The sequence below is a fragment of the Somniosus microcephalus genome, chromosome 9 (genome assembly GCF_052327205.1).
Source record: "Somniosus microcephalus isolate GS21.2 chromosome 9, FLI_Smic_1.0, whole genome shotgun sequence".
NCBI classification, from domain to species: domain Eukaryota; kingdom Metazoa; phylum Chordata; class Chondrichthyes; order Squaliformes; family Somniosidae; genus Somniosus; species Somniosus microcephalus.
The window spans coordinates 213,216,896-213,244,268 of NC_140995.1; the positions used below are offsets into that span (position 1 = coordinate 213,216,896).

General features: G+C 45.7%; 1 protein-coding gene across 4 annotated transcripts in view; it reads right to left on the bottom strand.

The window, feature by feature from the left end:
- The window catches only part of anapc1 (anaphase promoting complex subunit 1), a 234,040-nt gene that overhangs the window by 62,965 nt on the left and 143,702 nt on the right, over window positions 1–27,373 (bottom strand). For all 4 annotated transcript variants that reach the window (XM_085997868.1, XM_085997869.1, XM_085997866.1 and 1 more), the window contains exon 34: window positions 23,207–23,281. In XM_085997868.1, the coding sequence (XP_085853994.1) occupies window positions 23,207–23,281 (75 nt within the window). The remainder of the gene's footprint in view (window positions 1–23,206; window positions 23,282–27,373) is intronic.

A 27,373-nucleotide genomic window follows, 5' to 3' on the forward strand; every position in this document is an offset into this window, starting at 1 on the left:
TTAAAGGGGAGGGTCGATCTTGCTCTCCATCCGCATCCTGCTCATTGCAGCCTTGAATCTCAGCCTGGAGAGACCTGTACATCAAATCTGCTGGAAAGAACAATGGAGAGGCCCAGGGAAAGAGCTCAGAGTGCAGCCCCCAGTCTCTTCTAAATCGATACAAGGGCAAATCAAAATGAACGTGCAAAGTGCTGCTCAGTACCCAAAACTCCTTCACACAGCGTTGAATCGCTCCAGAAGTGCCTCTTTCTCTCTCTCTCTCAGAATGCGTGGTGCAAAAATGTCACCAACAAAAAAAAGGCAGGAAGCGGTCGCCTTTAAATAGCGCTCCCCCAGTCCCTTCCTGACTGCAAAACGCTCCCCTCAACCTGTCATTGCTAGCGGCAGGCGGTAAGGCAGGGGGCGCCACTCAATATCCGGTCCAGGGCGCTACTGGGGCGTTGCACACTTGACTGACGTCACATTCTGCCGGCGCAGGAGATCGCGGTGATCGTGTTTGGCACCGCCGCAAAATGGCTGGTCAATTTCGTGAGCGGCGCAAACATCGCTGCCCATGGGCACTAGTTGCTTTGCGCCCCATTAGCACCCTCTTAAGGCGCTAGTGGGAGGCGCAAACCAGCTGAATTTCCCCCCCTATGACTCGAATGGTTCTGCTGCCCATTCCATCTCATCACATTGCATCATTCAGCCAAGTTCTTTCCCTTCCAACTGTTCGACTGCCAGCTTTCTTCAGACAGTAGCACCAGCAACGTTCTGTGTAATTTTCCCATAATATGCCTCCTCGACATAAGTTTTCTGATCATAATCATGCCCCATCACTTTTCCTTCTTCCTGTGGTGGTGTAAGGACAACGTCATTATCGTTCTTACAATCTTTTTCACCATTTTTGCGATGATCCCTCTTTAACTGAAAAGAGGAGAACATAAGCACAGGAGAGCTTGAGCACAGAGCTTGGAGACAGAGCTGGGTAAATCACAATTGGAGTGGATTGCAAGTAGTGTGGAAGAATTTGGCGATAGTGGGAATTGGTGGAGAGGAGGAAGGCAGTTTCTCACTTCCAACTCAAAAGGAGGACTCGAAGTTAAGTATCTAGATATCTAATATGTAGTTTCTTTGTGTTTAGTATCTCTGTGGTTCTTGTTAAACTTGAGTAAATTTTTGACTTTTTTCTCTCTAAGTTAGGTCAGTGGGTTAAACTAAAGTTGAGATAGTAGTTTATTAAATAGAGGCATGGCAGGGTATCTCAGTCCTGTCGAAAGCACATTCTGTGCCATGTGGGAAGCCCAGGATACTTCTCGTGTCCTGGACCACCACATCTGCAGGAAGTGTCGTTGGCTGTAGGAGCTCGAGCTCCAGGTTTCGGAGCTCGAGCAGTGGCTGGCGTCACTGTAGTGAGCACATTTCAGGAGGTGGTCACCCCGCAGCTTAAGAGTTTGCAGGCAGAGGGGGAATGGGTGACTGCCAGACAGACAAGGGGGACCAGGTAGGTAGTGCAGGAGTCCCGAGCGCACATTGCACTCCAACTGGTATTCTGTTCTGAATACTGGCGAGGGCTATGGTTCCTCGGAGGAGTACCGCCAGAGCCAAGGCACCATGGGTGGCTCAGCTGTACGGCGGGAGTGGGGGGGGGCATGGGGTGGAGTGGAGGAAGGTGGTCAATAATGCAATAGTGATAGGTGATTCAATAGTTAGGGGAACAGACAGGTGTTTCTGCAGCTGCAGTCGTAACTCCAGGATGGTATGTTGCCTCCCTGGTGCCAGGGTCAAGGATGTCACTGAGCGGCTGCAGGGCATTCTGAAGGGGAAGGGTCAACAGCCAGAGGTCGTGGTCCATATCGGTACCAAATACATAGGTAGAAAGAGGGGTGAGGTCCTGCAGGCAGATTTTAGGGAGCTAGGGAAGAGATTAATAAGCAGGACCTCAAAGGTAGTAATCTCTGGATTACTCCTGGTGCCACGTGCTAGTGAGTACAGAAATAGGAGGATAGAACAGATAAATGTGTGGCTGGAGAGATGGTGCGGGAGGGAGGGCTTTAGATTCCTGAGGCATTGGGACCATTTCTGGGGAAGTAGGACCTGTACAAGCCAGACGGGTTGCACCTCAACAGGGCCAGGACCAGGACCAATATCCTCGCAGGCAGGTTTGCTAGTGCTGTTGGGTTTAAACTAGCTTGGCAGGGAGATGGGAACCTGAGTGTAGATTCAGAAGGGAGAGAAACAAAGCTGGAAATGGAAGGCAGAAAATTAGTGAGTTTGGCAGGCAGAGGAAATAAAGGCTAGAAAATAAACAACAAAGGGATTTGGCAGTGCTTAATGGTATATACTTCAACGCAAGGAGTCTAGGGAATGAGGCAGATGAGCTGAGGGCACAGATGGACATGTGGAAGTATGATATCATAGCTATTACTGAGGCATGGCTGAAAGAAGGGCAGGAATGGCAGCTCAACATTCCTGGTTACAGGGTTTTCAGACGAGATAGAGAGGGGGATAAAAAAGGAGAGGGGTTGCAAGAACCAATTACAGCTGTGTGGAGGGATGATATCTTAGAAGGATCATCCAACGAGGCCATATGGGTTGAACTGAAGAAGAAAAAAGGGGCAATCACAATGTGCTATAGACTCCCAAATAGTCAGAAGGAGATAGAAGAGCAAATATGTAGGCAAATTTCTGAGTAGTGCAAAAACAATGGGGCAGTAATAGTAGGGGATTTCAACTACCCTAATATTAACTGGGATAGAATTAGTGCAAAAGATATAGAGGGTGCAGAATTCTTAAAATGCATTCAGGAGAGCTTTGTTAGCCAGTATGCAGCAAGCCCAACAAGAGAGGGGTGGTTCTGGACTTAGTTTTAGGGAATGAAGCTGGGCAGATGGCAGGGGTATCAGTGAGAGAGCATTTTGGTGGTAGTGATCATAATTCAGTGAGATTTAGCGTAGTTATGGAAAACGACAAAGATAGACCAGGTGTAAAAGTTCTCAATTGGGGAAAGGCCAATTTTACTAAGCCGAGATGTGATTTAGCAAACGCGAACTGGAAACAGCTACTTGCAGGTAAATCAGTGTCAGAGCAGTGGGAGGCATTCAAGGAGGAGATAGTGAGAATTCAGAGCAAATATGTTCCCACAAAGAAAAAGGGTGGGACTCCCAAATCAAGAGCCCCCTGGATGTCAAGGGACTTACAGGGTAGGATAACGCATAAAAGGGAAGCTTATGTCAGAGACCGAGAGCTAAATACTGCAGAAAGCCGAGAGGAGTACGTATTGAAAATGCAGGGGTGAAATTAAAAAAGAAATTAGGAAAGCAAAGGGCATGAAAAAATATTGGCAAATCAAGGAAAACCCAAGTACGATAGCAAAATACTGCAGATGCTGGAAATCCGAAATAACAACAGAAAATGCTGGAAAAACTCAGCAGGCCAGGCAACATCCGTGGAGAGAAATTAGAGTCGACGTTTCGGGTCTAACCCTTTTTCAAAATTGGAAAGGAAATGAAATAGATCGAAAGGCAGGGCTGGGAGAGAACAAAAGAAGTGAAGAGACATTAAGAGGTATTCAAAACGAGATGAGATGGTGATAGGACTAGTGGAGACAAAAGACGGCTCTAGATTAGGTGTGAAATGTTCTGGCAGAATGAGAGTTAGTTGCCATGTGGGAGAGAGAAAATAAAAGGAAAGGGGGGGGGGGGGGGGAGGGAAAAACCAAAACAAAGGGGTGGATAAAAAATATAAGTAAAAATGTAATATGGGCCGAGGTTATGATCTGAAATTGTTGAACTCGATATTGAGTCCAGAAGGCTGTAAAGTGCCTAATCGGAAGATGAGGTGCTGTTCCTCGAGTTTACGTTGAGCTTCCGTGGAACAATGCAAGAGGCCAAGGATGGTGAGGTCCGAGTGGAAATGGAGCGGTGAATTAAAATGATAGGCGACCGGAAGCTCAGGGTCACCGTTACGGACTGAACGGAGGTGTTCCGCAAAGCGGTCACCCAATCTGTTTTGAAAAAGGGATAGACCTGAAATGTCAACTCTAATTTCACTCCACGGATGTTGCCTGGCCTGCTGAGTTTTTCCAGCATTTTCTGTTGTTATTAAGGAAAACCCAAAGATGTTTTATAAATACATAAAGAGCAAGAGAATAACTAAAGAAAGAGTAGGGCATATTAGAGACCAAAAAGGAAGCTTGTGTGTGGAGGCGGAAGACGTGGGTATGGTTCTTAATGAATACTTTGTGTCTGTCTTTACAAGAGCGAGGGACGATGCAGACATTGTCGTTAACAACAACAACTTGTATTTATATAGCGCCTTTAACATAGTAAAATGTTCCAAGGCGCTTCACAGGAGTATTTTAAAGCGAAACTTAATTTATTTAATTTAATAAACTAAACGAGGTAAATAATTTGATTAATACTAGACTAATTAATTAAACAAATAAAATAATGGGCGAACAGGAGATGTGTTGCTGCTGCAATATGTGGGAGCTTGTGGACATTTTTGTCCAGAGCGACCACACCTGCAGTAAGTGTCTGCGGCTCGAGGAACTTCGGCTCCGAGTTGAGGAGCTGGAGTCTGAGCTGCAGATATTGCGAGACATCAGGGAGGAAGAAAGTTACCTGGACCTTTTGCTCCAGGAGGCAGCCACACCCCTTAGATTAAATACTTTAGAATTGACACGTGGTCAGGGACAGGAGGGTGTGACTGCGAGTGAGGCAGGTACAGGGATCCAGGAGGTAGTATTGCAGGAGCCTGAGTCCCTGCACTTGTCCAATAGGTTTGAGGTCTTGCAACCCTTGTGGACCAGTGCGGGGACTGCGGGGAGGATGAGCAAACTGACCACGGCACCGTGGTACAGGAAGCTGTTCAAGTGGGGGGGAGTAAAAAGGAAGGTGGTTGTAGTCGGTGACAGTATAGTTAGGGGATAGACACTGTTCTCTGCAGCCAAGAGCATGAGTCCCGAAGGCTATGTTGCCTACCCGGTGCCAGGGTAAAGGATATCTCCTCCGGGTTGGAGAAGAACTTGGAGTGGGAGGGGGAGGGGGAGGATCCAGTTGTCGTGGTCAACATAGGTACCAACGACATAGGTAGGACAAAGAGAGGTTCTGCTGAGAGAGTTTGAGCAGCTAGGGACTAAATTAAAAAGCAGTACCACAAAGGTCATAATCTCTGGATTATTACCGGAGCCACGAGCAAATTGGCATAGGGTCAATAGAATCAGGGAGATGAATGAGTGGCTCAAAGATTGGTGTGGGAGAAGTGGGTTTCGATTCCTGCAGCACTGGCACCAGTACTGGGGAAAGAGAGAGCTGTTCCATTGGGACAGACTACACCTGAACCATGCTGGGACCAGAGTTCTAGCGAATTGAATAACTGGGGAGGTAGATAGGGCTTTAAACTAAATAAGGTGGGGGGAGGGTCCCGGTGGAGAGAAATCTAGAATGCTAAAGAGAAAAGACAAGGAAGCAGTGCAGGAAAGTGATTGGGGTAAGGATAACCAGATTGTGTCAGGAAGGGACAGAGCGTACAAACAAAGGAGTGCACTAACAAATAGGGTCCGGGCAAGAAAAAATGGTAATAAGACAAATATTGCCATAGTACAAAAAAATGTTAAGATGTCTAAAAATGTTAAAAAGACAAATCTAAAGGCACTGTATCTGAATGCATGAAGCATTCGTAATAAGGTAGACGAACTAACAGCACAAATGTAAACGGATACGATATAATTGCGATTAAGGAGACATGGTTGTAGGGCGACCAAGGTTGGGAGCTGAATATCCAAGGATATTTGATATTTAGGAAGGACAGGCGAAAAGGAAAAGGAGGTGGGGTGACCTTGTTTGTAAATGATGAAATCAGAGCAATAGTAAGAGAGGATATTGGCTCAGAAAATCAAATTGTAGAATCAGTTTGGGTGGAGCTAAGAAGCACCAAGGGGCAGAAAACATTGATGGGAGTTGTCTATAGGCCTCCAAACAGTAGTGGTAATGAAGGGGATGGCATCAAACAGGAAATTAGAGATGCATGTAACAAGGATACTACAGTAATCATGGGCAACTTTAATCTACATATAGACTAGCCAAACCAAATTAGCAATAATACTGTGGAGGATGAATTCCTGGAGTGTGTACGAGATGGTTTTTTAGATCAGTACGTTGAGGAGCCAACTAGGGAACAGGCTATCCTAGATTGGGTATTGTGCAATGAGAAGGGGTTAATTAATAATCTTGTTGTGCGGGGTGTGGAAATATGATTTTGCCCTTCCTAGTGCATGATGGGATACTTGACATCTAATGTATTTTTGTACCATTGCCTGTGGACTAAAACCGAGTCAGCAGCAACTAACGTAATCTTCTGACCTATTGCAATTAAGTTAATCACAACCTGCCAGAACAATACATTGCAGAACTATTGGGTAACCGCACTGCTAATGACATCTGGCCAAAGAATGAAAACAATTCTGTTAAAGGTCAATCTCGTTTCTCTTTATCTGCATGAATACTGAAATAGCTTTGTACAAGAGTTAACTAGCTAACTTTTATACATGATCATATTGAACTTGTGTTCTTCACTGTATAAATATGATAATCAGACATGAGTGAGCAAATCATTTTTTGGTAACAAGATTCAAACAAAACCTCCTGACAGAATATAATTAACTAACTTTGTCTGAAGACATTTCTGTCCTGCTGACCTTTTGATTGTCCTTGTTTAAACTCTTAATGTGTTTCAGATGATACAATACCATTACACGTGATTTATGGAACGTTTGCTTGTTTGAGTGTATAAATATGCTGCATTCGCTGATGTCCTTTAGAGATGTTGGCCTAGCCTTTGTCCAGGCAGCTCTCTCCTTGTATACACTTGTATGCAAGTAAAATAAAGCTTTGCTTATCTGACGGTACAGTTTGTTTCAGAGTCTTACTCGGAGTCGAGACTTCGACAGGGGTCCTTTAGGGAAGAGTGACCATAACATGATAGAATTCTTCATTAAAATGGAAAGTGAAGAAGTCCAATCCGAAACTAGGGTCCTAAATCTAAACAAAGGAAACTACGAAGGTATGAGGAGGGAGTTGGCTATGATAGATTGGGGAGCTTCATTAGAAGGCGTGATGGTGGATAGGTAATGGCTAACATTTAAGGAACAAACGCATGAATTGCAACAGTTATACATTCCTTTCTGGTGCAAAAACACAAAAGGAAAAGCGGCCCAACCATGGCTAACAAAAGAAATTAAGGATAGTATTAGATTCAAAGAGGAGTCATATAAAGTTGCCAAAAAAAGTAGCAAGCCTGAGGATTGGGAGCAGTTTAGAGTTCAGCAAAAAAGGACCAAGAGATTGATTAAGAGGGGAAAAATAGAGTATGAGAGTAAACTTGCAAGGAACATAAAAGCAGATTGTAAAAGCTTCTACAAATATGTAAAAAGACGGTGGCATAGTGGTTAGCACTGTTGCCTCACAGCGCCAGGGACCCGGGTTCAAATCCAGCCTCGGGTGACTGTCTGTGTGGAGTTTGCACATTCTCCCTGTGTTTGCGTGGGTTTCCTCCGGGTGCTCCGGTTTCCTCCCACAGTCCAAAGATGTGCGGGTTAGGTTGATTGGCCATGATAAAAATTGACCCTTAGTGTTAGGGGGGATTAAATATGCGGGGTTACGGGGATAGGGCTTGGGTGGGATGGCTGTCGGTGCAGGGACCGGGTGCTAGGGTTTGGATGATCAGCCATGATCTCATTGAATGGCGGAGCAGGCTCGAAGGGCCTACTCCTGCTCCTATGTTTCTAAAAAGATTAGTGAAGACAAATGTAGGTCCCTTACAGTCAGAAATGGGAGAATTTATAATGTGGAACAAGGAAATGGCTGAGCAATTAAACAAATACTTTGGTTCTGTCTTCACGGAAGAGGACACAAATAACTTCCCAGAAAGGCTAGGGACCCAAGGGTCTAGTGAGAAGGAGGAATTAAAGGAAATTAGCATTAGTAAAAAAATAGTGCTGGAGAAATTAATGGGACTGAAAGCTGATAAATCCCCAGGGCCTGATAATCTGCATGCCAGAGTACTAAAAGAGGTAGCCATGGAAATAGTGGATGCATTGGTTGTCATCTTCCAAAATTATATAGATTATGGAACAGTTCCTGCAGATTGGAAGGTGGCAAATGTAACCCCACTATTTAAAAAAGGAGGGAGAGAAAACAGGGAACTACAGACCGGTTAGCCTAACATCAGAAGTAGGGAAAATGCTAGAGTCTATTATAAAGGATGTGATAACAGGACACTTAGAAAATATCAACGGGATTAGACAAAGTCAACATGGATTTATGAAAGGGAAATCGTGTTTGACAAACGTACTGGAGTTTTTTTTGTTGTTGTTTTTTTTTTTTTTTTGAGTGTGTGACTGGTAGAATAGATAAGGGAGAACCAGTGGATGTGGTGTATTTAGACTTTCAGAAGGCCTTTGATAAAGTCCCACATAAGAGGTTAGTGTGCAAAATTAAAGCACATGGGATTGGGGGCAATATACTGGCATGGACTGAAAATTGGTTAAAAGACAGGAAAGAGAGAGTAGGAATAAATGGGTCTCTTTCAGGGTGGCAGGCGGTGACGAGTGGGGCACCGCAGGGATCAGTGTTTGGGCCCCAGCTATTCACAATATAAATCAATGATTCGGATGAGGGAACCAAATGTAATATTTCCAAGTTTGCTGATGACACGAAACTAGGTGGGATTGTGAGTTGTGAGAAGGATGCAAAGAGGCTTCAAGGCGATTTAGACAAGTTGAGTGAGTTGGCAAATACATGGCAGATGCTGTATAACGTGAATAAATGTGAAGTTATCCACTTCGGAAGGAAAAACAGAAAGGTAGAGTATTATTTAAATGATGATAGATTGGGAAATGCTGATGTACAAAGGGACCTGGGTGTCCTTGTACACCAGTCACTGAAAGCAAACATGCAGGTGTAGCAAGCAGTTAGGAAGGCAAAAAGTATGTTGGACTTCATTGCAAGAGGATTTGAGTACAGGAGCAAGGATGTCTTACTACAGTTGTACAGGGCCTTGGTGAGGCCACACCTGGAGTACTGTGTGCAGTTTTAGTCTCCTTACCCAAGAAAGAATATACTTGCCACAGAGAGAGTGCAGCGAAGGTTCACCAGAGATTCCTGGGATGGCAGGACTGTCGTATGAGGAGAGATTGGGTCGACTAGGGATCTCATTGAAACATATAAAATTCTGACAGGGCTAGACAAACTGGATGCAGGGAGGGGTCTAGAACGAGGGGTCACAGTCTCGGGATACGGGGTAAGACATTTTGGACTGAGATGAGGAGAAATTTCTTCACTCAGAGAATTCCACAGGTTCACCACCCTCTACCACAGAAGGCTGTGGAGGTCAAGTCACTGAATATATTTAAGAAGGAGGTAGATAGATTTCTAGACACAAAAGGCATCAAGGGGTATGGGGAAGAGAGCTGAAATATGGTATTGAGATAGAGGATAAGCCATGATCATATTGAATGGCGGAGCAGGCTCGAAGGGCTGAATGGCCTACTCCTGCTCCTATTTTTCTATGTTTCTATGCTTCTATATAAGACAAAAAGGAGGAGTGTGAGATATTAGATGAGATAAACATAGTGAGGAAGATTTATTTATTTATTCATGGGATGTGGGCTGGCCAGGCCGACATTTATTGCCCATCCCTAATTGCCCTCGAGAAGGTGGTGGTGAGTCACCTTCTTGAACCGCTGCAGTCCTTGTGGTGAAGGTACAGTGCTGACTTTGTCATAGTGGTTTGGTACAACTGCGTGGCTTGACAGACTATTTCAGAGGGCAGTCAAGAGTCAACCACATTGCTGTGGGTCTGGAGTCACATAGGCCAGACCGGGTAAGGATGGCAGATTTCGTTCCCTAAAGGGCAGTAGTGAACCAGTTGGGTTTTTCCGACAATCGGGTCGTTTTATGGTCACCATTACTGATACTAGATTTTTAATTCCAAATTTATTTAATTAACGGAATTAAAATTTCCCCAGCTGCCGTAGTGGGATTTGAACTCGCGTCTCTGGATCATTAGTCCAGGCCTCTAGATTACTAGTCTAGTAACATAACCACTATGCTACTGTACCTCTATTTAAGGGATTTAGCATTTTTGAAAGTAGATAAATCGCTAGGCCCAGATGAAATGTATCCTAAGTTGTTAAGAGAAGCAAGGGAGGAAATAGTGGAGGCTCTGACCATCATTTTTCAATACAGGTGTGGTGCCAGAGGACTGCTAACGTTGTACTGTTGTTTAAAAAGGGAGAAAGGGATAGACCAAGTAATTACAGGCCAGTCAGCCTAACCTCGGTGGTGGGAAAATTGTCGGAAAAAATTCTGAGGGACAGTATTAATCCTCATTTAGAAAGGCACGGATTAATCAATCAAGGACAGTCAGCATGGATTTGTTAAGGGAAGGTTGTGTCTGACTAACTTGATTGAATTTTTTGAGAAGGTAACAAGGAGGGTTGATGAGGGTAGTGCATTTGATGTAGTCTACATGGATTTTAGCAAGGCTTTTGACAAGGTACCACATGGCAGACTGGTCAGAAAAGTAAAAGCCCATGGGATCCAAGGGAAAGTGGCAAGTTCGATCCAAAATTGGCTCAGTGGCAAGAAGGAAAGGGTAATGGTTGATGGGTGTTTTTGTGCCTGGAAAGCTGTTTCCAGTGGGGTTCCACACGGCTCAGTACTAGATCCCTTGTTTTTTGTGGTATACATCAATGATTAAGATTTCAATGTAGGGGGCATGATTAAGAAATTTGCAGATGATGCAAAACTTGGCCGTGTGGCTGATAGTGAGGAAGAAAGCTGTAGACTGCAGGAAGGTATTAATGGACTGGTCAGGTGGGCAGAAAAGTGGCAAATGGAATTCAATCTGGAGAAGTGCAAGGTAATGCATTTGGGGAGATCTAACAATAAATGGTAGGATACTGAGAAGTGTAGAGAAACAGAGGGACCTTGGAGTGCATGTCCACAGATCCTTGAAGGTAGCAGGACAGGTGTCCTAAAGCTCGGTTGAAGAGTTAGGTTTTTAGGAGCGTCTTAAAGGAGGAGAGGTAGAGATGCGGAGAGGTTTAGGGAGGGAATTCTGGAGCTTAGGGCCTAGGCAGCTGAAGGCACGGCTGCCAACGGTGGAGCGATTAAAACAGAAGTGGTAATGAAGGAAGGCCAACATTGGGCTTCTCTATCATCATAGAGAATAAAACAGTTGTGCTTGAGGGCCACTGCTCGACATTCCTGAGTTACGACCTTCAGTAGCTCCTTTTTTTTGTGGCTTTTCCCCCCCCCACAGAGTGATTTGATTCACCAGAAACCAAACGCAGTTCAGGCTGAGAGGGCCATTTATTGACCTTTATTGGTGGCAGTGGAGAACTTTCTGACAGTGCGCAGGATTGAGTTCTCCTGCTTGATGGAAGAATGCAACTATCTGATAGTAGTGTCCATCAGAGCCTGGCCTTGTACTTGGTTCTGGAAGACCTGGGAGTAAAGCCACAGCATCAGCAGTTTTAGTCAGCTTAAGTGCCATTAGGTCTCAGGCCTCCTTATCTAGGGAATAAAGATTCACCATCAGAGTTTGAAAGAAAGACGCAATTTGTGACCAGTATCTCAAGAAAATCTTTTGTTTTTTGGGACCTCTCAGCTTAAAAGCTACTGTAGTAGCTCGAAAAGTCTTTACCTTCAGAAGAAAGTGCTTGGTAACCAATGAGCTGAGGAATGCAAATGCAATGATTTGTTGAATCTTGCATCCAGTACAACAGACACTGTCATAAAACAATAAATCACATTTAGATGAAGCCTTTAACATAGAAAAAAATCCCAAAGCACTTCAAAGCTGTAAAGAAAAATGGATGCCAAGCCAGAGAGAGAGAGAGGGTTTTAAGAAAGGGATTTAAAGAAAGAGGGAAGTGGAGAGATATAGGGGTTTTAAGGAGAGAATTCCAGAGAGTGGGACCTCTGAAGCACTGCTGCCGATGGTGGAGTGAAGTGGTGGTGGGGGAAGAAGGGGAATGGAAGTCAGAGGAACGGAGAGTTCAGGATCGGTTACAGGTCTGGAAGAGGTCACGATGTGGGAAGAGGCGGGTGATACTGTCGGAATTTGAAGACAAGGGCCTAGAAATTGGGTATAGCCCCGCTTGAGGTGTTAGAAATGGCGCTGCGCAAAGTTTATAGCCAGACGAAACTTATCGCCGCCTGGCGCGGTATTGGGTTGCATCGCCCCCAAAGGGGATTGAGGCGCGAATTCAGACGTTGCACGGGCCTCCTAAGGCGCAAAACTTCCGACGCTACCCAATATCGGCGCGGATGGGCGCAGCGCAGGTGATCTCAATTACCGATAACCACGAGACTTCCAGGCGCCGGCCAGCTCTTAAAGGGGTGGGTCAGTCAGCCTCAGCTTCCACACTCAACGCCCTGTAGGCCTCAGAATCGGCACTCTTCCTTCTCTGGCGCAAAAAACTTGGTCAGGATGGAGAAGGTGAGACAGAGAGCAGAGCGCTTCAGCACTGAGGCTCTGGAGGAGTTGGTGTCCGCAGTAGAGCGCCGTCGAGATGTTCTGTATCCTGACAATGGCAGGAGGCCGAATCAAAAGGATTACCGCCGAGCTTGGAGGGATGTTTCTCAGAGGGTCAACTCCAGCAGCATGGCGACCAGGAGCCCTGTTCAGTGCAGGAAGAAATTCAACGACCTCACTCGGGTCGTTAGGGTGAGTGTTGTTTATGCAAACTTCTGATTCCCACCATCTGCACCTGACCGCGCACCCTCTTGTCATGATGCCCCAATGGCCATCTGTCAGCAAGCACCCATGGCCCTTTCTGGGCACACACATGCACATTTGACTCAAGGCATCATGTAAGGGCTCTTGCACCATGGGGGGGCATGAGATGATCTCTCAAGGCATCCATTGAGGCTCACGGTGATTACGTCTGTGACAAGTGTCTGCTGCTACAGGAACTCCAGCTCCGTGTTGATGAGTTGGAGTCTGAGCCTCAGACACTGCAACACATCAGGGAGGGGGAGAAGTACCTGGACTCTGTGTATCAGGAGGTGGTCACACCTATGAAGTTAAGTAATTCAGATGTAGCCCATGGTCAGGGACAGGACGGTGTGACTACGAGTGAGGCAGGTATGGGGATCCAGGAGGTAGAGCTGGAGGAGCCGCAGCCCTTGCTCTTGACCAACAGGTTCGAGGTTCTTACTCCCTGTGGGGACAGGAGCAGGGACTGCAGGGAGGATGAGCAACCTGGCCACAGCACCGTGGAACGGGGGGCCATTCAAGAGGGGGGAGTAAATAGAAATGTTGTAGTGGTAGGGGATAGTATTATTAGGGGGATAGATAGAGTTCTCTGCAGCCGAGAGCGAGAGTCCCGAAGGCTGTGTTGCCTACCCGGTGCCAGGGTTAAGGACATCTCCTCTGGGCTGGAAAGAAACTTGCAGTGGGAGGGGGTGGATCCAGTTGTCGTGGTCCATGTTGGTACAAACGACGTAGGTAGGACTAGGAAGCCGGTTCTGTTAAAGGAGTATGAGCAGCTAGGGGTCAAATTAAAAAACAGAACCTCAAGGGTAATAATCTCTGGATTATTACCTGAGCCACGAGCGAATTTGGCTAGGACAAATAAAATTAGAGAGTTAAATGCATGGCTCAAAGACTGGTGTGGGAGAAATGGGTTTTGCTTCCTGGGACACTGGCACCAGTACTGTGGCAGGAGGGAGCTGTTCCGTTGGGATGGGCTTCACTTGGCCAGTGCTGGGACTAGAGTCCTGGCGGATCATATAACTAGGGCTGTAGAGAGGGCTTTAAACTAACTAGTGGGGGGGAGGTTCCTAGAGAGCAAATAATAAAAATGACAACAAAGAAGGTCATAGACTTAGGTAGCAGTGGGGAAATTAAAAACCAGAGTGTGTCAGGAAGGGGCAGAAGGTATGGAGTAAAAGGTAAAGTAATAAAAAGGGCAAAAGCAGGAACTAAGTGTCACAAAACATCTTTGAAAGTTCTCTATCTGAATGCACGTAGCATTCGTAACAAAATAGACGAGTTAATGGCACAAATAACTACATATGGGTATGATCTTGTGGCCATTACAGAAACATGGCTGCAGGGTGACAATGCCTGGGAATTAAACATACCAGGTTATTTAACGATCAGGAAGGAAGGGGAGGTGGGGTGGCTATGTTAATAAAGGAAGGAATCACTGTAATACAGAGAAATGATATTGGGTCAAAAGATCAGGATAATGAAACAGTTTGGGTGGAGGTAAGGAATAATAAGGGGAAAAAAACACTAGTGGGCGTAGTCTATAGGCCTCCGAACAGTTGCAACTTTGTTGGACGGAGTATCAATCAGGAAATAGTTGAGGCTTGTAATAAGGGAACATCTATAATTATGGGGGATTTTAACTATCATATTAATTGGACAAATCAAATTGGGCAGGGCTGCCTTGAGGATGAGTTCATTGAGTGTATTAGGGATGGGTTTCTTGAGCAGTATGTAACTGAACCGACCAGGGGGCAAGCAACCTTAGATCTGGTCCTGTGTAACGAGACAGGATTAATTAAAAATGTCCTAGTAAAGGATCCCCTTGGAATGAGTGACCATAACATGGTTGAATTCCATATTCAATTAGAGGGTGAGAAGGTTGGATCTCAAACAAGCGTGCTAAGCTTGAATAAAGGAGACTATGAAGGTATGAGAGCGGAATTGAGTAGAGTGGATTGGGAAGATAGATTAAAGGGTAAGACGATACATGATCAGTGGTGTACATTTAAGGAGTTATTTTACAACTTCCAAAAAATATATATTCCACTGAGAAGAAAAGGGTGTCAAAGAAAAGACAGCCATCCGTGGCTAAGTAAAGAAATTAAGGATAGTATTCGACTAAAAACAAGGGCATATAAGGTAGCCAAATCTAGTGGGAGGATAGAGGATTGGGAAAACTTTAAAAGACAGCAAAAAGTAACTAAAAGATTGATTAAGAAAGGGAAGATAGATTATGAAAGTAAATTAGCAAAAAATATAAAAACAGATAGTAAGAGTTTTTATAGTTATATAAAAAGAAAAAGGGTGGCTAAAGTAAATGTTGGTCCCTTAGAGGATGAGACCAGGAAATTAATGGTGGGAAATATGGAGATGGCAAAAACACTGAATGAATATTTTGTATCAGTCTTTACAGTAGAAGACACTAAGAATATCCCAACACTGGACAAACAGGGGGCTATAGGGGGGGAGGAGCTAAACACGATCAAAATCACTAAGGAAGTGGTACTCGGTAAAATAATGGGACACAAGGCGGATAAATCACCTGGATCTGATGGCTTACATCCTAGGGTCTTGAGGGAAGTGGCGGTAGGGATTGTGGATGCATTGGTAATAATTTTCCAAAACTCCCTGGAATCAGCAAAGGTCCCGGCAGACTGGAAAACTGCTAATGTAACGCCCTTATTTAAAAAGGGCAGTAGACAGAAGGCTGGAAACTATAGACCGGTTAGCCTAACATCTGTGGTAGGTAAAGTATTGGAGTCCATTATTAAGGAGACAGTAACAGGACATTTGGATAATCATAATTTAATAGGACAAAGTCAGCATGGTTTTATGAAGGGGAAGTCATGTTTGACAAATTTGCTGGAGTTCTTTGAGGAAGTAACATATAGGGTGGATAAAGGGGAACCAGTGGACGTAGTGTATTTAGGCTTCCAAAAGGCATTTGACAAGGTGCCACACAAAAGATTATTGCTTAAGATAAAAAATCACGGGATTGGGGGTAATATTCTGGCATGGATAGAGGATTGGCTATCTAACAGAAAGCAGAGAGTTGGCATAAATGGTTCATTCTCAGACTGGCAATCAGTAACTAGTGGTGCTCCGCAGGGGTCAGTGCTGGGTCCCCAACTCTTTACAATCTATATTAACGATTTGGAGGAGGGGGCCGAGTGTAACATATCAAAGTTTGCAGATGATACTAAGATGGGAGGGAAAGTAGTGAGTGAGGAGGACATAAAAAACCTGCAAGGGGACATAGACAGGCTAAGTAAGTGGGCCGAGATTTGGCAGATGGAATACAATACTGGAAAGTGTGAGGTTATGCACTTTGGCAGGAAAAATCGTAGAGCAAGTTATTATCTTAATGGCAAGAAACTGGAAAGTACTGAAGTACAAAGGGATCTGGGGGTCCTGGTGCACGAAACTCAAAAGGTTAGTATGCAGGTGCAGCAAGTGATTAAGAAGGCCAATGGAATGTTGGCTTTCATTGCTAGGGGGATAGAATATAAAAATAGGGAGGTATTGCTTCAGTTGTACAAGGTATTGGTGAGACCGCACCTGGAATACTGCATACAGTTTTGGTGTCCATACTTAAGAAAAGACATACTTGCTCTCGAGTCAGTACAAAGAAGGTTCACTCGGTTAATCCCGAGGATGAGGGGATGGACATATGAGGAAAGGTTGAGTAGATTGGGACTCTACTCATTGGAGTTCAGAAGAATGAGAGGCGATCTTATTGAAACATGTAAGATTATAAAGGGGTTGGATCGGGTGGATGCGGGGAGGATGTTCCTGATGATGGGTGAAACTAGAACTAGGGGGCATAGTCTTAGAATAAGGGGCTGCTCTTTCAAAACTGAGATGAGGAGGAACTACTTCACTCAGAGGGTGGTAGGTCCATGGAATATGCTGCCCCAAAAAGCTGTAGAAGCTACACATTACATAAATTTAAAACAGAAATAGACAGTTTCCTAGAAGTAAAGGGAATAAAGGGTTATAGGGAATGGGCAGGAATTTGGACATGAGTCTAGGTTCGGATCGGTCATGGCCCTGTGGGTAGCGGAGCGGGCCCAGGGGCCATTTAGTCTGATCCTGCTCCTATTTCGTATGTCTAATTCTGTTAGGTTCAGGAGATGGTTCAGTGATAGTAGATTGGCGGTTAGGATCAGATCAGCCATGATCTTATTGAATGGCGGAGCAGGCTCGAGGGGCCGATTGGCCTACTCCTGCTCCTATTTCTTATGTTCTTATGTAAGGGCTCTTGCAGCATGGGGGGCATGAGATGATCTCTCAAGGCATCATGTAAGGGCTCTTGCACCATGGGGGGCATGAGGTGATCTCTCAAGGCATCATGTAACAGAGCTTCCCCTTCTTTCCCCTGCAGTCCAAGCTGGCGACGATCCGAAAGGACCAGCGTCGAACCGGTGGCGGACCTCCACAAGTGGTCACTCGCACGGATCTCGAGGAGAGAGTGCACCAGATTCTTGGTGCAGCTTTTATACTAGAGCTGTCCCCTTTAAATAGCGCCCCCCGACTACGAGAAGGGCCTGGTAATGTTCCATCGAACTGTCACTAACAGCGCTAGGCGCAAAGGTTCCGGGCGCCACCGAATATCCGGTCCGGGGCGCCAAAAAGGCGTTGCACACTGAAATAACGTCATGATCTGCCTGCGCCCGCGCGCAAAGAGTTAGCGCTGGCGCTAAAAGAATACTCAATATGGGAGGTGGCGCTATATTCACCGCGCCCGCCTGAACATTGGGTAACGCCCCAATTCTCAGGCTCTTTAGGCGCTAATCGCTGGCGCTACCAACCGAATTTCTAGGCCAAGGATTTTAAATTTGAAGCTTTGGAGGATTGGGAGCCAATGTAGGTCAATCGGGACTGGGGTGACAGGCAAGCTGGATGGTGTGATGTAGGATACAAGTACTAGATATTTGGCTGATCTGGAGTTTATAAAAGGGACAAGGAGACCACTGGAGTGCTGGAGTCTGATGGTGACGAAGATGTACAAAAGTTTCTGGGGTGGATGGGCTGATGGGTGGAGGTTGGTAATGTTATGGAGGTGGAAGGAGGCAGTCTTTCTGATGCAGAGGACATGGAGTTGGTTGCTCAGCTCAGGTTTAAAGAGGATTTGGAGATTACAAACAGTCTGGTTCAACCTGAGGCAATGGCCAAGGAAGAGGAAGGACTCAATGGTGAGGGAGTGGAGTTTGTAGTGGAGGCTGAAGAGGGATGGATTCAGTCTTGCCAATGTTTAGCTGGAGGACATTAAGACTCATCCAAGGTGACATGTCGAATGAACAGTCCGACAGCACAGAGACAGTTAAGGGGTTGAGAGAGGTGCAAAATGTCCACTAGAGGCAATCGTTGGCTACTGCCTGCCAAATCCTGGCCAGCAAATGGATGAAACATTTTCTGGTCTCTGGTATCTTATTATTCGCATTTGGTGGTTTCTCAGGAAGCATACCGTCTGCTCTTTCTTGAACAACTGTTCAAACTCCTTCTCTGTGAATTACTATCCTGTAAGACTGAATAATCATAGTTCATCTACACCTGAAAAAACAGCTGAAAAAATCTGCTACAAGGGCAATGAAAAAAGCCTATGGTACACGGCACTCAAGTTTGTTCACTTTAGCAAGGGATGCACAACTATTGTCCAAACTCTTTTCTGTCATGGCCCAAAAGGAAACCAAGAGAAGGTGGTTTTTACAAGATGCAAAAAACCACATCAGCCTCTTGGAGCACCATTCGCCACTGGAAGGGTATCAAGCACCGATGCAACTTGTGCAATGAGGTGATGGAATAATATTTTTTCATGATCGTTGTGAAGAATGGGGCCAAAGTCAGAAGTTGGCCCAATAAATGAACAACTTGCATTTGTATTGTGACTTTAACATAGTAAAATGTCCCAAGGGGCTTCACAGGAGCGCAATCAGAAAAGATGTTGGGACCATGAAGGAGACAGCAAAGGCAATTGGAGGTTTCAAAATCACGTCTTCTACCTCCGAGAAGGATTAAGACGCCAACAATGGTCAAAACAGATCAAGTTGTTTTGACTAATTTAGTGAAAAGGTAGCCAATGCAACATACTGTGCACAGGATTAATGCTAAGACAAATATAACGAATGAGGAAGAATGGAACTGTGTCTCATCAACGAGATGACAACAGACACACTGTCTTACCTCATCTCCAACTAATAGTGAAAACATTTGTTTTAACAGTCGGTTGATAAAAAGCACCATTGCACACTGCAACAGCATAGTCGCAGTTTATGTCATCAAGGAAATCTTCGGTTTAGAAGGTAATATTAAAAAGGCGTCATCCTTCATCATTCACTGGATGACTACTCAAACGTTTGTGGGCAAAAATGAACCACAAGGGCGTTTCAGTAATGAAGATGGACAACATACTTTAACTGTAAGAAATCTATTTATGCATGCTACTGTATACTGCAGGCTGTAAAAATATAGAGCATGGAGCAAGGAAATGCCGTTTGGCCAAAAACGCACACTTCTTCCAGCAAACGTTACAGAATCGGTGCCGCTTCGGACCATCCCCAGTGTCAATTTGAGTTAGATGCCAAACATGACAAGTTAGTTAGACAAAGCAGATATTAATCAACTGATTAACTGATCAGTTCTGACGAAAGGTCATCAACCTGAAACGTTAACTCTGTTTCTCTGTCCACAGATGCTGCCTGACCTGCTGAGTATTTCCAGCATTTTCTGTTTTTATTTCAGATTTCCAGCATGTGCCATATTTTGCTTTTGTTTCAGATATTAATCACATTGCTTTCTCTCATGGCACACTGGTCCAGATTTTGCGGTAAAATAACGGCGAGGCTATCAGCGCTCACAGTTATTCAAGAATAAATCGGACAGCAACTTCCGGCGACTGCACATGCGCAGTTAAATGTGGAAATTCGGAAGTTGCTGTTCAAGTTGCCCTGCTCCTCCAGAAGCTTCGCTACACCAGCATCTCGCTGAGAGACTCAAATACATGGAACGTACGAAGTGCTGTACTTACCCAACAGATACCTACTAAACACGACAGAAAAAGTTAAGGCTTGTCTTTCTAGTGTAAGTGGATTGTTAACAATGTGATACGTCTTAATCATTACCAAACAACCTCTCTGGCATTGAAAATTAACTTTTGCAAGTGTGGAGTCTCATTCCTTCAGATTTTAATTGTGGAGATTTTAAAAAATTTAAATAATTTAAAAAAAAATCTTTCTTTTATCTCTCTCTTAATCCCATCTTTGTTTCCCTCTCTTTATTACGCTTTCTGTATATGATTTGGCATTGAATTAAATATTCTAACTTACACTTTCTGGTTCAGGCTCTGCACTGCTCATTAAGAAATCTTCAGTCTGATTGGTTAAGAAGATACACAGTTGCTTGGCCTGTTCACATAGGTCCCAGATGTCCCATAAAGGGATTTCTGATCACCGCAAGTTTCAGTGCAAAAACCCATAGAAAGTCTGTGGACAAGTGTAAGTGTAATGACGGCTGGCTGGCGCCGTTCATTCGCTGGTGACTGCAAAATCCGGGCCAATGTTTCTGCGATGCACGCTTGTACTTAACATGCCAGTTTCTCTGGTTCTACATGACCTCTTTCCGGCCTCCACTTCCTCACTGAAAACCCATTTGGAGGGACCTGTGGCACCTTTCATACAGCGTGCCTCTCCAACTCCAAGTGCGCAGGGCCCAGGTATCCCAGAGGCGCAGGCGGTTCACAAGCGTCCCTGGGATCATGTGGGCCATGGGGAGCCAATCAAAGAAGGGAATCTCCCTTCATACGCTTGACAGATAGACCTGTCAAATATATGAATGGTGATCACCCCAAAAACACTTTAAAACATTAAATAAATTAAAAAAGACATCACAAATTTAAAATTAGTTGAAATTACAATAAATTAAGGCCTAGAAATTCAGTAAGGCGCTGCCAGCTTTGCAGCCAGTTACCGCCCAAAGAGGGCTTCTGCGCCAATAGAGGAGTTTGTGCTGATATTCAGCGCAGCGGTAATGGCGGCGGTAGCCGTTAGCGCTGTGCCGGCACCGATGACGTCATCGGTGTGAGCAGTGCCCCGGTTCCGCCCCGACCCCCATATTTAGTTGCGGCCGCCTCTTCCGCAGCGGCCGCAAACAGCGATCAGAAAACGGGGCCGTACTGTAGCCTTAGTGGGGCGCTTTAAGGTGGAGGTGCGGCCGGCCGCTTTTTCGGCGGCCGCCTGCCCGCACCTCCTTCCCCGGCCTCCGCCACCCCCCGCCCCCGCGGCATTGCCGGTTGCTTTCCGCGAACCCGGCACTTCTCCGTGGTGCCGGGCTCATTTGCCGGCACTATCCAGCGGCGATCTCCCCGTTGCAGGCACCTCCCCGTTAAGAGGAGGAGGCCTGCCGCTCCGCAGCGGGTGGCGCAGCGGCGCCTAGAGCGCTGAAATTCAGTTTCAGCGCCCCAAGCGGGGGCGGGCACACCCTGGAATAGCGCCCGGTTCCGACTTGGGGCGCAAAAACTGAATATCTGACGCGCGCAACTGGCTCCGCGCTCAGCGCTAACTTTTGGGCGCACGCCAGCTGGCGGGCCCAAAGTGAATTTCTAGGCCTAAATATTTTAAACAAAAACTTAATTAAAAAAAAAATTAAAGTTTTTTACAGGGCTAAAAATAAACTTACCTTTTTAAAAAAAAGTTTTTTAAAATGATAAATGACTGAAATTTTTTTTAAACACTTTTTTCAATCTTATCCTGGTAAAAGCTGGCCTTACGCCTGCTTTTACCAGGCGTAAGATTTCTAAAGGTTTTCTGCAGGCAGAGGGGCTCCAGAAAGCGGAACTATCCGCCTGCAGAGGTCCTTCTCCAGGGCAGGCGTCTGGTCTGTCAAGAGCATTCTTGACAGGTCGGAAATGCCGGTTTTCAGCGCATGCGCTGTGCATGTCTGAAACTGGCATTTCCAATGTCCCTACGGGCGGGTACACGGCACGTACTCACCCGTACGGATCGGAATATCCGGGCCAACGTATTTGTTCACTTGATCTTTCCCTGGAAGACTGATGTAATTATTGCCTGTGGTAAACCACTGTTGTACCTAGGCATGCCTCAACATGTCTCGGCTGGCTCCACCCACAGGCTCAGGTATAAAGGTGATTGACCTGCAGCCCCCTGCCTTCTTGGAACCCAGTCAACCACGAGAGGCATGCTCTGTTCTTTGCTAATAAAAGCCTTTAGTTACTCTCCTAACTCTCCGTCTTTTATGAGTAATTGATAGCGCATCATTACTGAATCCATTTTGTTCTTTATCCCCTCACACCCCCCCATGTAACTTACTATTCAACAATTAAGACAGCACACAGACATCCTGATCCCAGGTCTCCGCTGACTTTCCCAAATGGTTAGCACCCCCCCACCACCGCAACCAGCAGGAGCAATGTAACCCTTTTGGATGAGTGCTGCAGCCAGCAGCACACAATCGGGAACTTAACGTGAAGTACATTTCCCTGGGCAAACTAATTAACGTGTGTGCCACCAGGCTGCCCATGGTCAGTCATTTCTAACCTCAGCAGAATAACACTGAAAGCTGTGTGGCATTGGAAGAAAAACACTTCGCTGGAAGTATGCATTGTGTAACGTCACTATTTGACGGTTCCCACGACGCAACACTGAATGGTGCAACTCTCCAGTTGTAGTAAGTACAAGTAGGTTACACAAACCTACGGGTGCAACCGTCACATCAGCAGGCTCAAACGAAAAAGCAGTTGGTGCCACTTCAACATTCAACTGATGCATTAAATCTTAGTAACATCCTTTAAACAGAAGTTATTTCTCATAAGTTAAGAAAAAACCCTGAACTGCAGCACAAGGTATGGAATCAGCAGTAAGCTCTTGCATCAAAAGTCAAAGTAGTCATGGCAGGAATTTTAAAGTCATTTTTCTCCTCCCATCATTGTTATTACCCCCAATATTACCGACAGAGGGGGAAAGCAATGTGACTCGGTCCTCAGCTCTGAAGCTGTTTACCAGGACAGCAAGTGTGACACAGAATGGACTTGCTCTCCCTCCACGTATGTGTTCTCCTGTTGTCTTGGCCTCCCGTACAGGTTAGATGAAGTCGGGGGGGCTGAGTCCTGTGTGGCACTGAGGCAGGAATGCTGGGAATTAAGCAGCCCTATTTATAATATAGGCACGTCCACAAATGTAGTTGGTATCCCGAAAATGCTTCAATTCCCCATTGGTCTTTTTGATTTCACATCTTATAGGAGTAACTTCAGATTTACCATTACGTCACCTAGTTACTGTACTGCTTGTTAGAATTTAATATTTTTAGAAACTTTTACTGACGCTATGTTGGTGGTGATGCAAGGAAATACAAAAGCTCCTGAAAAGGTGCATAATAAAAAGGTGGAAGAGAGCTGAAACTATATTAAATGAGAAAAAGTACTTACAGGCGGTACGTTGCTATTAATCCACGTTGGGTTGGGCTTTATTTCATCCCACATAATTAATCCCCTCGCCAGAGTCTGAGGAAAGAATCAGAAACATATTACACACAGCAAAAAAAGACATTTTTGTATGATCTAACGATGGTGGACCATTAAACAACTAACGGGAGGAGGAGGCTCCATGAATATCCCCATCCTCAATGATGGTGGAGCCCAGCACATGAGTGCAAAAGACAAGGCTGAAGCATTTGCAACCATCTTCAGCCAGAAGTGCCGAGTGGATGATCCATACTGGCCTACTCCTGAGGACCCCACCATCACAGAAGCCAGTCTTCAGCCAATTCGATTCACTCCACGTGATATCAAGAAACGGCTGAGCGCACTGGATACAGCAAAGGCTATGGGCCCCGACAACATCCCGGCTATCGTGCTGAAGGCTTGTGCTGCTGAAGACTTGTGCTCCAGAACTAGCTGCACTTCTAGCTAAGCTGGCATCTATCCGACAATGTGGAAAACTGCACAGGTATGTCCTGTCCACAAAAAGCAGGACAAATCCAATCCGGCCAATTACTGCCCCATCAGTCTACTCTCAATCATCAGCAAAGTGATGGAAGGTGTCATCAACAGTGCTATCAAGCGGCACTTACTCACCAATAACCTGCTCACTGATGCCCAGTCCGCCAAGACCACTCGGCTCCAGACCTCATTACAGCCTTGGTCCAAACATGGACAAAGGAGCGGAATTCCAGAGGTGAGGCGAGAGTGACTGCCCTTGACATCAAGGCAGCATTTGACCGAGTGTGGCATCAAGGAGCCCTAGTAAAACTGAAGTCAATGGGAATCGGGGGAAAAACACAAAGGAAGATGGTTGTGGTGGTTGAAGGTCAATCATCACAGCCCCAGGACTTCACTGCAGGAGTTACTCAGGGCAGTGTCCTAGGCCCAACCATCTTCAGCTGCTTCATCAACTACCTTCCCTCCAACATAAGGTCAGAAATGGGGATGTTCGCTGATGACTGCACATTGTTCAGTGCCATTCACAACTCCTCAGATAATGAAGCAGTCCATGACCTCATGCAACAAGACCTGGACGACGTTCAGGCTTGTGACAGTGGCAGGTAACATTCGCGCCACAGAAGTGCCAGGCAATGACTATCGCCAACAAGCGAGAGTCTAACCACCGCCCCTTGACATTCAACGACATTACTGTTATGAATCTTATGATCCATGAAGAAAGGCTCATGAAATGACACTGGACGGCCAGCTGATGGCGCCGTCCAAGGAGTATAAATACTCGAGCGTGGGCCCAGCTTGCCCAGGACATTGTGTAAACAGGAACTAGTGAAAGATAACTAGACCTCCATGTTTTGAAACAAGTTGATTAAAGCCTTGCTTTTATACTCAAACCAAGAGCGTAGTGAGTTTTATTATGTCAATTTAATCAACTTGTTATCGACTCCACGCTCTGGGGAATTTCGGGAATGGCCAGCTACGACTCAAACCGTAGAAAGGAACTCAGACGAAGCAATCGACCCATCATGGAGAAACTACTCAGACCTGCCCGTCTTGACCTGGACCCGAATTCACTTACAGCTGCTAAGGTATGGAAACACCGGTATCGTACCTTAAGCAACTTCCTTGAGGAGTGTGGTGAGAATGTTCCTAATAAGTTGCGAATGCTTGCTAATTATGTATCCCCTCATGTGTTTGACTATATCGAAGACTGTGTAAACTATGACGCCGCTATCCAAATACTACAGCAGCTATATGTCAAGTCCCCAAACAAAATTTTTGCTCGGCATCCACTGGCCACAACTCGACAACAACCCAGGGAATCACTTGACGAATTCCTTCAGAAACTTCGCAGGCTCAGCAAGGATTGTAATCTTAAAGCTGTCACAGCTGAGCAGTACCAGGAAGAGTTAATTCGCGATTCCTTTATTAATGGGATTGCGTCTCCCTTCATACGTCAGCGTCTGTTGGAGAATAAAACCCTCAAGTTACAGGCTGCCTATGACCAGGCATGTTCTCTGGTCTTAGCAAAGAGGAATGCAGATACCTATCTTTCACCACGTGCACGGGTTGCTGCTATCTCTTTTAGTGACTCCTTCAATAGGCCTCGGGCAGAAGCCCTCACGGATGATTACTCCAACCTGGCTGATGACAACCCTACCCTAGAAACCTTCACTGATGACGACCCTGCCCTAGCGGCATCTTGGCAATCTGGAAGGAAGTGTTCCTTCTGTGGAGGTGTGTTCCATTATAAGAAATTTTGTCCTGCTCGTAACACAACCTGCAATCATTGCAGCAAGAAAGGTCACTTTTCTAAGGTGTACTGGTCGAGAGCTCCTGTTAGTTTTACAGCTGCTATCTATGAAACTGCTCCTCCCCCAAGAACCACTGCTAAGGTTACAGCTGTCAAGGGTAAAACTATCCCTCCTCCCATCACAGCTGTTTTTCCCCAAAGTCTGTCCCATGCAGCCACGAAGGTTTTGGTAAATGGACACATTTTGAGTGCACTAATCGACTCATGCAGCTCTGACAGCTTCATTAGTGAGCGGGCTGTCAGTAAGTTAAAATTGCGTATCTACCCCTCGGGCAGGGAAATTGCAATGGCTCTGATGACACTGACCACCAATTCTTCCGGCTTTTGTCTTGTCGACCTTATTCTCAATAGCTGCACTTATTTCTCCACCCGGCTCGGGATGCTCAAAAACCTCTGCAGTGATGTGCTCCTGGGACAGGATTTCCAGAAACAACACAAAAGTCTCACTTTCGAGTTTGGAGGGTCAAAGCCAGAGCTTACTATTTCCAAAGTACCGTTTTGTGCGCTTTCGGCGGCTTCGCTCGACGAGCCCTCCTTGTTTGCCAATCTTTCCCCCCAATGTAAGCCCATAGCCACTAAATCACGACGTTTCAGCCAAGATGATCGATCCTTTATCGAGGCGGAAATCTCTCGCCTTCTAGCTGACGGTATCATTGAGCCATGTTCATCTCCCTGGCGGGCTCAAGTCGTCATTGTTAAAAAATCCTCTGAAGCAACACAAGAAACGTCTTTGCATCGATTACTCGCAAACTATTAACCAGTATACCAACCTGGATGCCTACCCACTACCACGCATTGATGACATGGTCAATAACCTTGCCAGCTACAAGGTATTTTCAACTTTTGATTTAAAGAGCGCATACCATCAAGTACCGTTAAAGAACTCTGACAAAAAGTATACGGCCTTTGAGGCCAATGGTCGGCTTTACCAGTTTTGTTGCCTTCCATTTGGGGTCACCAATGGGGTGGCCGTCTTTCAACGGGCAACGGATAGCCTAATCAAACAGGAGAACTTAACGGACACTTTTCCATATCTAGATGATATCACCATTGCTGGTCATGACCAAAAGGAGTATGATGCCAACCTCCAGAAATTTTGTGACGTTCTCCGCCGTCGCAACTTAACCTTAAATGAGTCCAAATCTGTGAAATCAGTACCATCAGTCAACATCCTTGGCTACTGGGTGGGCAACGGTGTCATCAAACCGGACCCGGAGCGACTTTGTCCGCTTCAAGAGCTCCCTCCCCCTACGAATCTCGGCTCTCTTCGTCGGGCACTCGGCATGTTCGCCTATTATGCAAAGTGGATACCCCACTTCTCCGACAAGATCCAGCCCCTGCTTCACGCAAAGTCATTTCCTTTGGAGGCAACAGCTATTTCAGCTTTTAACCTCCTCAAGCGACAACTGGGAAAAGCCACGCTTCGCTCCATTGATGAAAATCTTCCTTTCGTGGTCGAGTGCGATGCATCGGAGGTGGCGATCTCGGCTACCTTGAATCAAGGTGGTCGACCCATTGCATTTCTGTCCAGCGAGCTCCATTATCCTCCTGTTGAGAAGGAAGCTACGGCCATCATCGAAGCTGTACGTCAAAGGAGTCATTTTCTCGCTCGTCGCCATTTCACACTTATAACCGATCAGCGCTCCGTGGCCTTTATGCTGGATAACCGGAAACGCACTAAGATCAAGAATAACAAAATACAACTCTGGAGGATGGAATTGGCCGCCTTTGGATACACCATACATTATCAACCCAGCAAAGAGAATGTGGCCCCGGATACCCTCACGCAGGCATTCTACTCTTCTATGTCAACTTCGACTCTTGCGGATCTTCACACTGACTTA